At 38.4% G+C, this 16,620-nt stretch overlaps 1 protein-coding gene across 2 annotated transcripts in view; it reads left to right on the forward strand.

The window, feature by feature from the left end:
- The window catches only part of ATAD2 (ATPase family AAA domain containing 2), a 104,069-nt gene that overhangs the window by 44,763 nt on the left and 42,686 nt on the right, over positions 1 to 16,620 (forward strand). For both annotated transcript variants that reach the window (XM_030937563.1, XM_010363885.2), the window contains 9 exons: positions 298 to 347; positions 1,160 to 1,325; positions 2,012 to 2,114; positions 2,363 to 2,450; positions 3,283 to 3,450; positions 3,928 to 4,045; positions 12,698 to 12,805; positions 14,958 to 15,066; positions 15,320 to 15,435. In XM_030937563.1, coding sequence (XP_030793423.1) covers positions 1,300 to 1,325; positions 2,012 to 2,114; positions 2,363 to 2,450; positions 3,283 to 3,450; positions 3,928 to 4,045; positions 12,698 to 12,805; positions 14,958 to 15,066; positions 15,320 to 15,435 — 836 coding nt within the window. In that variant the 5' untranslated portion in view covers positions 298 to 347; positions 1,160 to 1,299. The remainder of the gene's footprint in view (positions 1 to 297; positions 348 to 1,159; positions 1,326 to 2,011; positions 2,115 to 2,362; positions 2,451 to 3,282; positions 3,451 to 3,927; positions 4,046 to 12,697; positions 12,806 to 14,957; positions 15,067 to 15,319; positions 15,436 to 16,620) is intronic.

Consider the following 16,620-nt stretch of genomic DNA (forward strand, 5'->3'; position numbering starts at 1 on the left):
TGGGAGAATTGCTTGAGGCAAGGAGTTCAAGACCAACCTGGACAAAAAAGCGAGACCTCCCTATCTCTACAAAAAATGTTAAAAGTTAGCTAGGTGTAGTGAGGCATGCCTGTAGTTCTACCTACTGGGGAGGCTGAGGTGGGAGGATTGCTTGAGCCCAGCAGTTTGGGGCTGTAGTAAGTCATGATTGTGCCACTGCACTCCTGTTGGACAACGGAGTGAGATCCCATCTAAATAAATAAATAAAAATAAAGTTATGTCAATTGTTTTGAATTAATCTCATTTTTTAAAATACAGGCAGTTGGCCAGACAGCAGGCTGATAAAAAAAAAGAAGAGCGCAGAGAAGGTAAGTACTGTTAAAGGCATTTCAGATCTTAAAATGTGTAATTAATATTCTGTTTACCAGTTTCTTGAGGTACATACAATAAATGTTACATGTTTAAAGTGTATAATTTGTTAGGTTTTAACATAAGTATATGCCATGAAGCCATCACCACAATAAGATAGTGAAGGTAATTATTACCCCCAAAAACTTCCCCAGGCCCTTTTATAATTCCTCCTGGCTCTTCTAGCTTCTTTCCTCACTCTTTGACACTACCCCCCACCAGATTCCTGAGCAAGTAATTTCATTGAAACATAGCTGTGACCATTCATTTTAGAATCTGTTCTCCGTTATTATAGCTTAGTTTATATTATCTAGAGTTTTACATAAATGGAATCATACAGTATTCTTTGTTTGGCTTCTTGCACTCATTGTAATTACTTTGAGAATCCGTGTGGTCGCTTTTTTGTTGCTGAGTAGTATTCCATTATATGGATATTCCATTATATGGATATACCACAATTTATCTCTTCACCTTTTGAAGGACTTGGGTTGTTTCTGGTTTGGGGCTATCACAAAGCTGCTTTGAACATTCATGTACGAGTCTTTGTATTACATACCTTTCCTCTTCTCCTGGGAGTAGATAGGCTCGATCTTATGGTAGGTGAATGTTTTAACTTTATTTTTGTCTTCTAATGTTTTTAAGAAAGCTAAGTTTAAGATACTGTAATTTTGTTACATGAAAGTATAGCTTTTCAATTGTTCATTTCAGAATTGTTTTATAAATACTATTACTTCAAATGTTTCTATTTATTTTTATGTGTGCATTTGTGAAGACAAAGTGATTCCAGTTACTCGGTCATTGAGGACTAGAAACATCGTTCAAAGTACAGAACACTTACATGAAGATAATGGTGATGTTGAAGTGCGTCGAAGTTGTAGGATTAGAAGTCGTTATAGTGGTGTAAACCAGTCCATGCTGTTTGACAAACTTATAACTAAGTAAGTAAAAATTCCTTAGATCAAGATGATTTATCTGTCAGAGACTTTTTGTTCGGGAAGAATCATGGATTTCAACCAGCTCAAACATTTAATGCATTCTACTACGTAAAGCATAGAGGAGAATGATTATTTGTGGTTTTTTGTTTGTTTGTTTGTTTGTTTGTTTTTGAGACGGAGTGTAGCTCTGTCGCCCAGGCTGGAGTGCAGTGGCATGATCTCGGCTCACTGCAAGCTCTGCCTCCCGGGTTCAAGCCGTTCTCCTGCCTCAGCCTTCCGAGTAGCTGGGACTACAGGCACCCACCAGTACGCCTGCTATTTTTTTTTGTATTTTTAGTAGAGACAGGGTTTCACTGTGTTTGCCAGTATGGTCTCGATCTCCTGACCTCCTGATCCACCTGCCTTGGCCTCCCAAAGTGTTGGGATTACAGGCGTGAGCCACCGCATCCAGCCCGAGAATGATTATTTGAGGTCTTTTTGACAATTCTATATATGTCTCTATTCTTGGAAAGAAATTTAAAAATATTTTTATACAAGTTTTAAAAATATTTTTATACAAGTAAATCAATGCTTTTTATAAAAATATTTAAACCCTTAGTGCCAAAAGATTGCAGTGGAAGAAAATAAAGGTTTTTAAATTCTGCTACTCTTTTACAATTTTCACTTATATATGTATCTTTTTTTTAAAGCACTGCTGAAGCTGTACTTCAAAAAATGGATGACATGAAGAAGATGCGTAGACAGCGAATGAGAGAACTTGAAGACTTGGGAGTGTTTAATGAAACAGAAGAAGTAAATATATTCTTCCATTAAGGGAATGATTTAATAATATCCAGTTAAATTTTTTTTTATGGTACCTAATCCATTTTTGCTTAAACATCACTTTTTCCAGCATTTATTTGATCAGTCAATAGTTACTGCTAGAAATTTAAGAGTTTGTGGCTGTAAATATCTTCATTTTGAACAAGATTGGAGGATCCAACTTAATTTTTTTAATAAATAGATTCCAAATGTTAATGGCTTTTATTTAAACATTTTAGAGCAATCTTAATATGTACACAAGAGGAAAACAGAAAGATATGCAAAGAACTGATGAAGAAACCACTGATAATCAAGAAGGCAGTGTGGGTTAGTCTCTTCTCTTATTCTGTCTTCTGGGATTGAATTTAAGAACTTTTTATTTAGTAGAAAATAGCCTTTTTATTTAGAAAGTGTGACATTTATGGTAGTTTGTGAGGGATCAGAGGATTGGTAACTTAAAAGTGGGGACGGGGAGAGCTTAAAAGGATAGTATATTTTGTTTGGGAAAGTAACTGAAATCAGCAATCTAAAGCAAATAATATTGGTTTGCTTATGTAATACATCTGCTATGGACAACACGCTGTATATCTCTTTTTTAGTTTAAAGGTGATGAAAATTATGTTTTGCTATTCCATTTAGAACTTATTACCATAGTCTGTTAGAACTTATCTTGAGTGAAAATCAGTTTTCTGACATGCATTTTAAATGTTTGGTGAGCTTGTTTTACCATAATCATAAGTAGATTGAGTTATGCAGCATGTAACTCTATGACAGCCAGATGGGCTGGGTGAAATGTCAAACTTAAGTTTAGAAAGCAAAAGCTTAATGAGGAAATTCGAAAACTTGTCAAAAAGTTATATTAACTTGGACGCTTAAGTTTAGTCACCTATATTAATGAAATTCATAGAAAGACTATAAATTTTAGTTTGGTACTTGCTTAACAGTAGTCTTCAAACTTCTTTCTCTGCTTCTTTTTTTCCTTCCTCTCGTTTTTCTACAGTTTTTTAATGTTGGAAAAGAATTATAAGTTCTTCCCATGAACAATCTAGGAGTAGATAAGCTTTAAAAGGGTGGATCTTTCTCTCCCAATTCACCTATGTTAAAAATTGTTAACATTTTGCTGAGTGTCCTTCTGGAAGTAAGTATCTCTTAATCGTAGAATCATCTGAAGAGGGTGAAGACCAGGAACATGAAGATGATGGTGAAGATGAAGATGATGCAGATGATGATGAAGATGATGAAGATGAAGAAGATGGAGAAGATAATCAGAAACGATATTATCTTAGACAGAGAAAAGCTACTGTTTACTACCAGGCGCCACTGGAAAGTAAGTGCTGTACATACTCTTTCCAGGAGATGTGATTATATTAGCTTTATATTTGCTGTTTCTCCTCTGTTATTCTTGTCTTTTTGGTATTTTTCATATTTTCATTTTGTTGAATACTCATTACTGTTGTCTTTACCTATCCTAAGTTTGTAACAAATAATTTCTCTGAAGAAAGTTAAATGTTAAGCCTTGACAAAAGCAAATAATTGGGCTGTTTTTGAATTTTATATCTGTCTTTATTTTAAATTGCACAGCTTTCCACCTTTTGATTTATGTTAATACTATACCACAGTACTTGTGAGCGTGAACATGCAAGGCTGATAATCACCTGTTACACATCTCTGCAGTCACAATGGTTGTTTATGGCCAGTGTGTGTTTTTGGTTGGTTGGTGTCTGTGCTATACATGTTATCAGCTGCAACCGTCTGGACATAAATGACTTAAAATATGAACAGCAAAATATTTTCTTTTTTTTAGAACCTCGTCACCAGAGAAAGCCCAACATATTTTATAGTGGCCCAGCTTCTCCTGCAAGACCAAGATACCGATTATCTTCTGCAGGACCAAGAAGTCCTTACTGTAAACGAATGAACAGGTTTGGTTCTGAAATAGTGATTGATTTATGACAGCATAATTGTGGTTATGTTAGGGCTGGACTCTAGACTTTCAGGATTGGGTGTATTAGGATAAAATTCTAGAATTGTGTATTTGGGAGGCTTAGTTTCTGTGCCTTTAGTAGTCTAATCCCCAGTACCACTGACTAGTTTTTGCTTTTGCTTCCATTAATAGGAAGTGTTAGTAACTACGTTAGTAAGATAGTTTATTCCATTTTTCCACACTTTAATAATAGAGCAACCATAGACTCAGGGTTTACTGTAGTCCTGTCTCTGTGTTAAGCATTTTACATAGATTGTTTCATTTAATCTTCACATTAAGTTAGAATATAGGTTTAGTCTTTTCTTTGCATACTATCACAGATGCATTTTCCTACCATGTCAGATGTTCTAAGCTACATGGCCTCTAGACCTTTCATGACTCTGGTTATCTTTTTCTGGATCTATTTTATAATTTGTTCCTCTTCTGTTGTAGGAAACATTTATTTTCTTTGACTGTTCAATATTTGTGGATTTCTTTTCCTTCTACATCCCAACAGTTGTTGCTTGTTGGTCAAATTTAAGTCCAAAGAGATAAATCTTCTATTTTTATTTTACTTATTTATTTTGGGGGAGGTGGGGCGGGTTGGAATCTTGCTCTGTTCCCTGGGCCGGAGTGCAGTGGCGCAATCTCGGCTTACTGCAACCTCTGCCTCCTGGGTTCAAGCGATTTTCCTGCCTCGGCCTTCCAAGTGGCTGGGACTACAGGTACCTGCCACTACGCCCAGCTAATTTTTGTGTTTTTAGGAGAGACGCGGTTTCACCATGTTGGCCAGGCTGGTCTCAAACTCTTGACCTCAAGTGATCCACCTGCCTCAGCTTCCCAAAGTGCTGGGATTACAGGTGTGAGCCACCACACCAGGTCAAAGAGATAATTCTTGATACTTCCTCATCAATACATTGGAATAATCATGGTAATAGTAGCATGTTAGTAGTTCATCAGTGAGAGAGAAGACTAAGAAACCAGGAAAAAAATTTTATTTGTATGGGAAATGGTACTTTTTCCCCTTAATATTATAATTTTCTCAGAAGTAAGACTGAAGCCTTAGGATATTTCAGTTATTTGAACAGTTCTTGGAAGTTTTCTCCTAGAGACAGACCTTCTGATCATGTTTTGGTCATGGAAGGCAGCACCTTTATAAGTGCTGAAGGGTGATTTCTTTTAGGAAAAATAAATGCTCTTTGTGTCCCTAGGTCTTTTCATTTCATTGTAATTCATTGTAAGAATCACAAGTGTACATCTAGATTTCTTATTTCATCATCCTATTTCACATGACCAGGGTCCGAAAGACTGGAGGATCAGGAAGACAAACTCAGTCTCTCAGGGCTTCTGAAGATTAATTGCACTTGAAAGGAGGCTGCACGTCAGTATTCTCACAGGCCCCTTAGAATGTAAAGACCTCTATTTTGGTGGTGAACTGTAATGATCTTCAGAAAAGGAAAGGAAGGTTTAGTGTTCCCTAGAATCCCCACCACCACCAGGCACAGGACCAAGGCACTGTTATGGTTACCTAACTCATGGGGTGGATCTCTGTTTGATCCAGCAGTACTAAGAGTGGCAGCTACTTTGGGATTTTATTTCTTCTTTTATTTTTTTAAGAGGAAATCCCGCTCTCTTGCCTGGGCTGGAGTGCAGTGATGCAATCTTGGCTCACTGCAACCTCTGCCTCCTGGGTTCAAGCAATTCTCCTGCCTCAGCCTCCCGAGTAGCTGGGACTACAGGCACCTGCCACCACGCCCGGCTAATTTTTTTGTATTTTTAATAGAGACAGGGTTTCACCATGTTGGCCAGACTGGTCTCAAATTCCTGACCTCAGGTGATCCACCCGCCTGGGCCTCCCAAGTGCTGGGATTGCAGGCGTGAGCTACCGCGCCTGGCCTCTTCTCCCATCTTTAATGAACGTATGTTTCTGGAAGTAACATACTTGTTGGTTGACTAACTCTACAGTTACCACCTACAATGTATGTGGGGTTTTTTTTGTTGTTGTTTTTATCCCTTTGATGTTCATGAGTTTCCATATTTGGTTCACAGTGTCTAGTCTTCCCCTGTGGAAAAAGCCTCACATCATTGAGTAGCTCCTTGTTACAGATTTTTTTTTTCTCCTCTAATTATTTGGGTGGTTTTTTTTTTTTTTCCTGACTTTTTTGTTTTTTTGAGACGGAGTTTCGCCTGTTTCCAGGCTGGAGTGCAGTGGCGCATTCTCGGCTCACTGCAACTGCTGTCTCCTGTTTTCTTTTTCTTTTTTTTTTTTTTTTTTTTTTTTGAGACAAAGTCTCGCTCTGCCCCCAGGCTGGAGTGCAGTGGCCAGATCTCAGCTCACTGCAAGCTCCGCCTCCCAGGTTCACGCCATTCTCCTGCCTCAGCCTCCCGAGTGGCTGGGACTACAGGTGCCCGCCACCTCACCCGGCTAGTTATTTGTATTTTTTAGTAGAGATGGGGTTTCACCGTGTTCGCCAGGATGATCTCGATCTCCTGACCTCGTGATCCGCCCGCCTCGGCCTCCCAAAGTGCTGGGATTACAGGCTTGAGCCACTGCGCCCGGCCTATCTCCTGTTTTCAAGTGATTCTCCTGCCGCAGCCTCCCGAGTAGCTGGGATTACAGACCTGTGCCATCAAGCCTGGCTAATTATTTTTAAAGGTAATGTTACCTTTGAATAAGGTAACATAATAGCACAATTGCATCACTAGTATTTCAGTATATTCTTCATCTTTTGTCGAAGAATTAGAACTGGCAAGAAGTTGAAGTTCTTGGTTAGATTCAAAGTGCTGGTCCAGTGTCTGTGGGTGTAGTAAAATGGAGATTGGGGGATGAGCACATGTGGGCCGATATGTGTGTTTAAAACGTTTTTTATTTTTTATTTATTTTATTTTTGGTTTTTGTTTTTCAGATTTAGGACACATTTTCCTATGAAAATAGATTATACTGACTTGTCTCAGCCCCTTTTCCTTTTTATTTATTTATTTTTTTTTTATTTTTTATTTCCGTAGGTTTTTGGGGAACAGGTGGTATTTGCTTACATGAGTAAGTTCTTCAGTAGTGATTTGTGAGATTTTGGTGTACCCATCACCCAAGCAGTATACATTGAATCCAATTTGTTGTCTTTTATCCCTCACTCCCTTCCCACTCTTTCCCCGTGAGTCCCCACAGTTCATTGTGTCATTCTTATGCCTTTGCATCTTCATAGCTTAGCTCCCACTTATTAGTGAGAACACATGGAACATATGTTCGATTTTCCATTCCTGAGTTACTTCACTTAGAGTAATAGTCTCCAATCCCATCCTAGTAGCTGCGAATGCCATTAATTCATTCCTTTTTATGGCTGAGTAGTATTCTATTGTGTATATATACCACAACTTCTTTATCCACTTGTTGATTGATGGGGATTTGGGTTGGTTCCTCATTTTTGCAATTGTGAGTCGTACTGCTATAAACATGCGTGTGGAAGTATCTTTTTCGAATAATGACTTCTTTTCCTCTGGGTAGATACCCAGTAGTGGGATTGCTGGATCAAATCTTAGTTCTACTTTTAATTCTTTAAGGAATCTCCACACTGTTTTCCATAGTGGTTGTACTAGTTTACTTTCCTACCAGCAGTGTAGAAGTGGTCACTGTATACACACCAACATCTATTATTTTTTGATTTTTTGATTATAGCCATTTTTGCGGGGGTAAGGTGGTATCGCACTGTGGTTTTGGTTTGCACTTCCCTGATCATTAGTGATGCTCATTAGTGATGCTCATTAGTGATGCTGAGCATTTTTTCATATGTTTGTTGGCCATTTGTGTATCTTTTAAGAATTTTCTGTTCATGTCCATAGCCCACTTTTTGATGGGATTGTTTTTTTCTTGCTAATTTGTTTGAGTTTGTTGTAGATTCTAGATATTAGTCTTTTGCCAGAAGTATAGATTATGAAGATTTTCTCCCAGACTGTGCGTTGCCATTTTACTCTGCTGATTCTTCCTTTTGCTGTTCAAAAGCTCTTTAGTTTAATTAAGTCCCACCTGTTTATCTTTGCTTTAATTGTTTTTGCTTTTGGGTTCTTGGTCATGAAACCCTTGCCTAAGGTAATACCTAGATGGGTTTTCTTGATGTTATCTTCTAGAATTTTTATATAGTTTCAGGTCTTAGATTTAAGTCCTCGATCCATCTTGAGTTGATTTTTGTATAAGGTGAGAGATGAGGAACCAGTTTCATTATCCTACATGTGGCTTGCCAATTATCCCAGCACTATCTGATGAATAGGGTGTCCTTTCCCCAATTTATGTTTCTGTTTGCTTTGTTGAAGATCAGTTGACTGTAAGTATTTGATTTTATTTGTGAGTTCTCTATTCTGTTCCATTTGTCGATGTGCCTATTTTTATACCAGTACTGTGCTGTTTTGGTGATTATGGCCTTATAGCATAGTTTGAAATCAGGTAATGTAAGGCTTCCAGATTTGTTCTTTTTGCTTAGACTTGCTTTGGCTATGCGGACTCTTTTTTGCTTCCATATGAATTTTAGGATTCTTTTTTCTAGTTCTGTGAAGAATGATAGCTGGTATTTTGATGGGAGTTGTGTTGAATTTGTTGCTTTTGGCAGTATGGTCGTTTTCACAGTATTGATTCTACCCGTCCATGAGCATGGGATGTGCTTCCATTTGTTTGTGTCATCTGTGATTTCTTTCAGCAGTGTTTTGTAGTTTTCCTTGTAGAGGTCTTTTGCCTCTTTGGTTAGGTATATTCCTAAGTATTTTATTTTATTTTCAGCTGTTGTAAAAAGGGTTGAGTTCTTATTTCACTCTTAGCTTGGCCGCTGTTGGTATATAGTAGAGCTACTACTGATTTGTGTACATTAATTTTGTATCCTGAAACTCTGCTGGATTCTTTTGTCAGTTCTAGGAGTTTTTTGCAGGAGTCTTTAGGGTTTTCTAGGTGTACGATCATATAATCAGCAAACAGACAGTTTGACTAACTTTTTACTGACTTGGATGCCCTTTTATTTTTTTCTGTTGTCTGATTGCTGTGGCTAGGACTTCCAGTACTGTGTTGAATAGAAGTGGTGAGAGTGGGCATCCTTGTCTAGTTCCAGTTCTCAGAGGGAATGCTTGTAACCTTTGCCCATTCAGTATTATGTTTCCTGTGGATTTGTCATAGATGACTTTTATTACATCGAAGTATGTCCCTTGTATGCCGACTTTGCAGAGAGCTTTAATCATAAAGGGATGCTGGATTTTGTTGAATGCTTTTTCTGCATCTATTGAGATCATGTGATTTTTGTTTTTAATTCTGTTTAAGTGGTGTATCACATTTATTGACTTGAGTATGTTAAACCATCCCTGCATCCCTGGTATGAAACCCCCTTGATCATAGAAGATTATCTTTTTGATATGTTGTTGGATTTGATTAGCTAGTATTTTGTTAAGGATTTTAGCATCTATGTTCACAGGGATGTTGGTCTGTAGTTTTCTTTTTTGGTTATGTCCTTTCCTAGTTTTGGTATTAGGGTGATACTGGCTTCATAGAATGATTTGGGGAGGATTCCCTCCTTCTCTACCTTGTGGAATAGTGTTTACAGTGTTTTTAAACTGAAGTAATGACCTTTCTACAGTATAGAGTAATTAATTGCTAAGAACCTGGACCCATGACTAGGACTGTCTAGTCTTGGAGCTCAGCTCTACTAGTTATTAGTGGCCTTTGGCAAGTTATTTAACTCTGTTTCAGTTTTTTGTTGTTGTTGATTTTTGTTTGGTTGGTTGGTTTTTTTTTTTTTTTTTTTTTTTTGAGACGGAGTTTCGCTCTTTTTGCCCAGGCTGGAATGCAATGGCGCGATCTCAGCTCACCGCAACCTCCGCCTCCCGGGTTCAAGTGATTCTCCTGCCTCAGCCTCTCAAGTAGCTGGGATTGCAAGCATGCACCACCATGCCTGGCTAATTGTTTGTGTTTTTAGTAGAGACGGGGTTTCTCCATGTTGGTCAAGCTGGTCTTGAACTCCCGACCTCATGTGATCCACCCGCCTTGGCCTCCCAAAGTGCTGGGATTACAGGTGTGAGCCACTGCGCCTAGCCTGTTTCAGTTTTTTTAATCTGTAAAGTGAGGATAGTAGAACCTGTTTCAGTATTGTGAGAATTAGGTGAGTTAATACATGTAAAGCATTTAAAGTAGTGTCTACCATACATTAAGTGCTGTATGTATTTGCTGTTTATAACTGTACTTTGATGTTTAAAAATCTCCATTTTGCAAATCAAACGTCAGAAATTTCACGTTGGTCCACAGGTTGTGTTATTGTTTGCTTTTAACTTTATTGGTTGTGAAATAAAAAACTGGAAATATCAGTATAGTAATGTATAGAATGCAGATATTTTAAATAAACATATAGGTTTGAATTCTGACAACATCAATGACTAATTCTGATATTTTGAGTAAATTATTTAACCTGGAAGCCACACTGGCCCTAACTGTAAATTGAGCCTACTAATAATCCACTTTTCCACAATTTTAATTAAGATTAAATACTACATCAAGCACACAGTACAGAAAGCAGTCAGTTAATGTTAGTCTTTTTTATTAATCGGGAGGTTAGTCTGAATTCTGTGACTACACATAAAATTATGTGAATACATTAAAGTCTAATATTCATGGTAATAAATTAGTTTTTCATATAAAATTGCAGACTTGTACTGGATATAATAATTTTAGTTTCAGGCTAATCACAAAGATGGTCCTGGGTGTATGTGGGTAGATGGATGGGTGAAAGATTATTTTCTCATTTATTTCTGTGTTTCCACAACACCTTATCCAAAACGCTTGGAAAACCATTTGTGTTTCAGAATTCAGACTTTTTGGCTGGATTTACAGATAACACACAACATATATAGTATGGCAACATTAACATCTCTAGGGTCTCCAAGCCAGCACTGTGTAGTCAAATATATTAATAATTCTGTAGTAAAACATATGAATAATCATAGTAAGTGGGACAAAATATAAACTAAAAATTGCCTTGTACTATGTATGTCCAGTTATGATTTGCTGCAAGGGAATAATGGAATAACTTCAGAGTTTTTTGGATACTATGAAAAAAACTTCAGAGTTTTTTGGAACTACTATGCTTTTATATTTTTGGAAATAACTACTTACTATCATTGCACTCTGACTCAGAAAAGTTCTAGACCCTGAGCAAGTTAATTAAAGTTCTTCCTAGCCAGACTCTTTTGTTTTTTCTGTGAGTCTTTTGCAACCATTCAAAGGTAGAAGTGATTAAAAATTTTCTTGTATATTTGTAATACCCGGCTTCTTATTTAGTATTACCAACCAGCCTAAGTATTTGATAGTATGTCTTTCTTTTTTGTGAGAAAACTTATGGGTTGAGTAACTCATCCGCATTTACACAGCTGTTAAGTGACAGTTGTGAATTTACAGTGGATGGTATACTGTTGATAAAAGGCCATCTTATTCTTCACTGTTTCCTAGCATTTAAAAAGTCTTTCTTGATACCCTTTTGTTTACATAAAATCTCATGTCCTTCTTTTAAAATTGTTTGATATTTTAGGCTGGGCATGATGGCTCACACCTGTAATCCCAACACTTTGGGAGGCTGAGGTGGGCGGATCACAAGGTCAGGAGTTCAAAACTAGCCTGGCCAACATGGTGAAACCCCATCTCTACCAAAAATAAATAAATAAGATACAAAAGTTAGCTGGGCATGGTGGCACGTGCCTGTGGTCCCAGCTGCTTGGGAGGCTAAGGCAGGAGAATTGCTTAACTGGGACCCAGGAGGCAGAGGTTCAATGAGCTGAGATCACGCCACTGCACTCCAGCCTGGGCTACAGAGTGAGACTTTGTCTCAAAAAAGTTATTTGATATTTTAAAGTAGGTAATTTCCTCCCAAATGTGAATATTATGTATAGTGTAATATTGAAAATAGTTTCAAATTACAGTCCCAAATGCTTTTTGTTTTTTTTTTTTAATAGAGGCAGGGGCTTACTTTATCACCCAGCAGGCTGCAGTGCAGTGGTGCAATCATGGCTCACTACAGCCTCATCCTCCCAGGCTCAAGCAAATCTCCCACCTCAGCCTCCTTAGTATCTAGGACAACATATGTGCACAACCATACCTGTCTAAACTTTTTGATTTTTAGTAGAGACCAAATCTTGCCAAGTTGCTCAAATGATTTTTAGTTGAGACGAAGTCCCGCTGCGTTGTTCTCAAACTCCTGTCAAGTGATCCTTCCTACTCGGTCTCCAAAAGTGTTGGGGTTACAGGTGTGAGCCAACGTGCCTAGCCCCAAATATTCTAATACCATCTTTATACCACCTTTCACTTCAAGAATAACTGGTTTGTGTCAAGACTAAGAAGTCACCTTGCCTTCTGTCTTCATGAACATTTGATACTCAGCTCTGCCACAGTCCTCAGTCTTTTTTCCTTTCCTCTCAGTTGTTTGTCTTTTATTCCCTTTGAAAGATTCAGCCAACAAAGTTTACGTCAGTGGGTCAGCAGATATAATAATTTTATGATAAACCTTTTTAGAGCATTAGATATTTCTGATGCTTTTCTTATGCCTTTTCTTTTTCCTGCCCTCCCTTATCATGATTTCAATTTTCTTTTTTACTTTAGGCGAAGGCATGCAATCCACAGTAGTGACTCGACTTCATCTTCCTCCTCTGAGGATGAACAGCACTTTGAGAGGCGGAGGAAAAGGAGTCGTAATAGGGCTATCAATAGGTAAGTGCCATATCAATGCCTTTTTAAACTAGCAGATACATTTTTTAAAAATTGATAAAACAATAATTTGGGTGTAAGTATAGACTGGCTGATTAAAAAGTTGCACAACAGGTTAATGTATAAACTAGAATGCTGTCTTGTTAGAATTACCTACAATTGAAACAGAATAACAGGTTAGAACATATGACTGATTTCTTGCCAAAAATTTTTTTTTGAGACAGGGCCTGGTTCTGTTGCCCAGGCTGGAGTACAGTGGCACGATCTTGGCTTACTGCAACCACCACCTCCCGGGTTCATACGACTCTCCTGCCTCAGCCTCCTGAGTAGCTGGGACTACAGGTGTGCATCACCACACTCGGCTCATTTTTGTAATTTTAGTAGAGGTGGGGTTTCGCCATGTTGGCCAGGCTGGTCTCGAACTACTGGCCTCAAGTTATCCACCTGCCTCAGCCTCCCAAAGCTTTGGAATTACAGCTGTGAGCCACCATGCCTGGCCCGCTTGCCAAATCATTTTATATGGCCCACAGTCATTCTGGTCAAACAGTGACTTACAGAAATAACTTTTTCTTTTTCATTTCATGTATATTTTTTCTTAGAATAATGATAAGTTCTGAGGAACTCTCTCTTTTTTTTTTTTTTTTTTTTTTTGAGGCGGAGTCTCGCTCTGTCGCCCAGGCTGGAGTGCAGTGGCCGGATCTCAGCTCACTGCAAGCTCCGCCTCCCGGGTTTACGCCATTCTCCTGCCTCAGCCTCCCGAGTAGCTGGGACTACAGGCGCCCGCCACCTCGCCCGGCTAGTTTTTGTATTTTTAGTAGAGACGGGGTTTCACCGTGTTAGCCAGGATGGTCTCGATCTCCTGACCTCGTGATCCGCCCGTCTCGGCCTCCCAAAGTGCTGGGATTACAGGCTTGAGCCACCGCGCCCGGCCCGTTCTGAGGAACTCTTAAGGAAAATGGAAGGCTTTACTCATTTCATAACTCCTTGTAGTATAAGTTCACATATACTAACCAACTTATTTGATTTTCCCAATAATTGTTTAAGGGAGATAGAGGAAGGATTATTTACATTTTAAAGATGTGGTTGAGTAAATGAAAATGCAGTGCTTAGGTGCTTGGATTTTTTTTTTTTTTTTAATAGAGACAGGTTCTCACTCTGTCACTGAGACTAGAGTAGAAGTGAGGCTGGTCTTGAACTCCTGACCTCAAGTGACTCGGCTGGGATTATAGGCGTGAGCCACCACACCTGACCATAACTATCTGAATATTTTTGAAAGTAGTTAGGGAACTTCCAGCCTGTCCAACATGGTGAAACCCCATCTCTACTAAAAATACAAAAATTAGCCGGATGTTGGTGGTGCGCACCTGTAATCCCAGCTCCTCAGGATGCTGAAGCAGGAGAATTGCTTGAACCCAGGAGGCAGAGATTGCAGTGAGCCGAGATCACGCCATTGCACTGCAGCCTGGGTGACAGAGTGAGACTCCGTCTCAGAAAAAACGCAAAAGGCAAAACAATATAACAAAAAAGGAAGTAGTTAGGGAACTTGCTTGAGAGGATTGGTGTTGGATCCAAATGCTGGTAGACTGTGAATATTTTTTCTGAGAGGTATTATAGCAGAGTTGTTATAGGTCTAGAGACAGACCACTTGTGTTTGATTCCTGGCCCTGCCATTTACTAGTTGGGTGATCTTGGACAAATCAGTTAATCTTTCTATGCCTTGGTTTTGTTTTAAAATGGGAAAAATAATAATACCTTTCTCATAAGACTGTTGTGAGGATTTATTGACTTAATCCATGTAAAGCACCTAAAACTAAAACAGTGTCTGGCAAATGGTAAATACGCTGTCTATGTTAGACACCTCCATTAAAATGTAAGTTGGTACAATCTGATTTCACCACCGTGAATCACTTTACAGTGCCTGTGGCATCTTGATATTTTTATTTGATTATATATCTTTAATTTCATAATAAAGCTTCAGATATAAATATTTCTAACACTTAAGTTCTGGACCTATTATAGAAAATTAGAAAATTAAAATACATATCTTAAGATTGCTCCAGTTGAAATTTAGATTTTTTTTTAACTTAAATGTTTATATTCAAACATGGAATTTGGGAAGGAGGATGAGTTGATGGGTTTGTGTGGTGTTAAATAGGTGCCTCCCACTAAATTTTCGGAAAGATGAATTAAAAGGCATGTATAAAGATCGAATGAAAATTGGAGCAAGCCTTGCCGACGTTGATCCAATGCAACTAGATTCTTCAGTGAGTATTCTGTTTTGAAACATATGCTTGAACTATAATGTGCTTTGTTTTAGTTTTAAAGTTAAAAAAAGGAACTGATGATTTTTCTTTTCAGTCAAAACTCTAACCTTTAAAGACGTTTTCTGTTAATCTTAAGGTTACAATTAAGGTATTATTAATTCATTGTGTATGGGTTAGGTATAGTTAAGGTGTGGGGTGACATTTTAATCTGGACTCCAAATCTAAGAATGTAAATGTTTGCTTCCATTACCAGGTACGATTTGATAGTGTTGGTGGCCTGTCTAATCATATAGCAGCTCTAAAAGAGATGGTGGTGTTTCCATTACTTTATCCAGAAGTCTTTGAAAAATTTAAAATTCAACCCCCAAGGTAATTTAATTATATTTTTAATTTTAGCTGAAAATCTGTGCTACTCTTGCCTCTTGTAGTTCTTATACCTTATTAACCCATTTTTAAGCGATAGCCCCCTTTTCCCTTTTCATTGTACAACTTTTCTCTCTGAATCACCTTTATAGAAGCAATAATTTAAATAAATTTTAAAAGTTAATAAACTTCCCCCATCATAAAAGTAATATACCGGGCCGGGCATGGTGACTCATGCCTTTATCCTAGCACTTTGGGAGGCCAAGACAGGTGGATTGCCTGAGCTCAGAAGTTGGAGACCAGCCTGGGCAACATGGTGAAACCCCGTCTCTACTAAAATACAAAAAATTAGCCGGGCCTGGCGCCGTGTGCCTGTAGTCCCAGCTACTTGGGAGGCTGAGGCAGAATTGCTTGAACATGGGAGGCGGAAGTTGCAGTGAGCTGAGATTGCGCCACTACACTCCAGCCTGGGTGACAGAGTGAGACACCATCTCCAAAAAAATAAGTAAATAAATAAGTAATGTACCATATGTCAATCACAGGTAAACACTGGTAGGTTTTAAATTAAATTTTGTAATTTAAAAAATTAGAAAGTGGCCAGGCACAGTGGCTTACGCCTGTAATTCCAGCACTTTGGGAGGCCGAGGTTCGGGAGTTCAAGACCAGCCTGGCCAACATGTTGAAACCTTGTCTTTACTAAAAATACCCAAAAAATTAGCTGGGCATGGTGGCGGGCGCCTGTTGTCCCAGCTATTTGGGAGACTGAGGCAGGAGAATTGCTTGAACCCGGGATGCAGAGGTTGCAGTGAGCCGAGATGGCACCACTGCACTCCAGCCTGGGCAATGAAGCAAGACTGTCTCCAAAAAAAAAAAAAATTAGAAAGTACCAGGCATGGTGGCTCACACCTGTGATTCCAGTGACTTGGGACACTAAAACAGGAAGATTGCTTTAGCTCAGGAGTTTGAGGTTGCAGTGAGCTAGGATTATGCCACTGCACTCCAGCCTAGCTGACAGTGAGACCCCATCTCTAAAAATAACACGGAAAGTTATTAATATTAAATAACATTTACTTCTTACAGGGAATGTTGTACATGCCTAGTTAAAGTAATTTAGTAAATTAAAAAGAAATTTCTTGAATTTTCTCTCACATTTCTTCCTTGCAACCCCCATACAAATTGAATTACATGATT

Source organism: Rhinopithecus roxellana, chromosome 9, assembly GCF_007565055.1.
Source record: "Rhinopithecus roxellana isolate Shanxi Qingling chromosome 9, ASM756505v1, whole genome shotgun sequence".
Taxonomy (NCBI): domain Eukaryota; kingdom Metazoa; phylum Chordata; class Mammalia; order Primates; family Cercopithecidae; genus Rhinopithecus; species Rhinopithecus roxellana.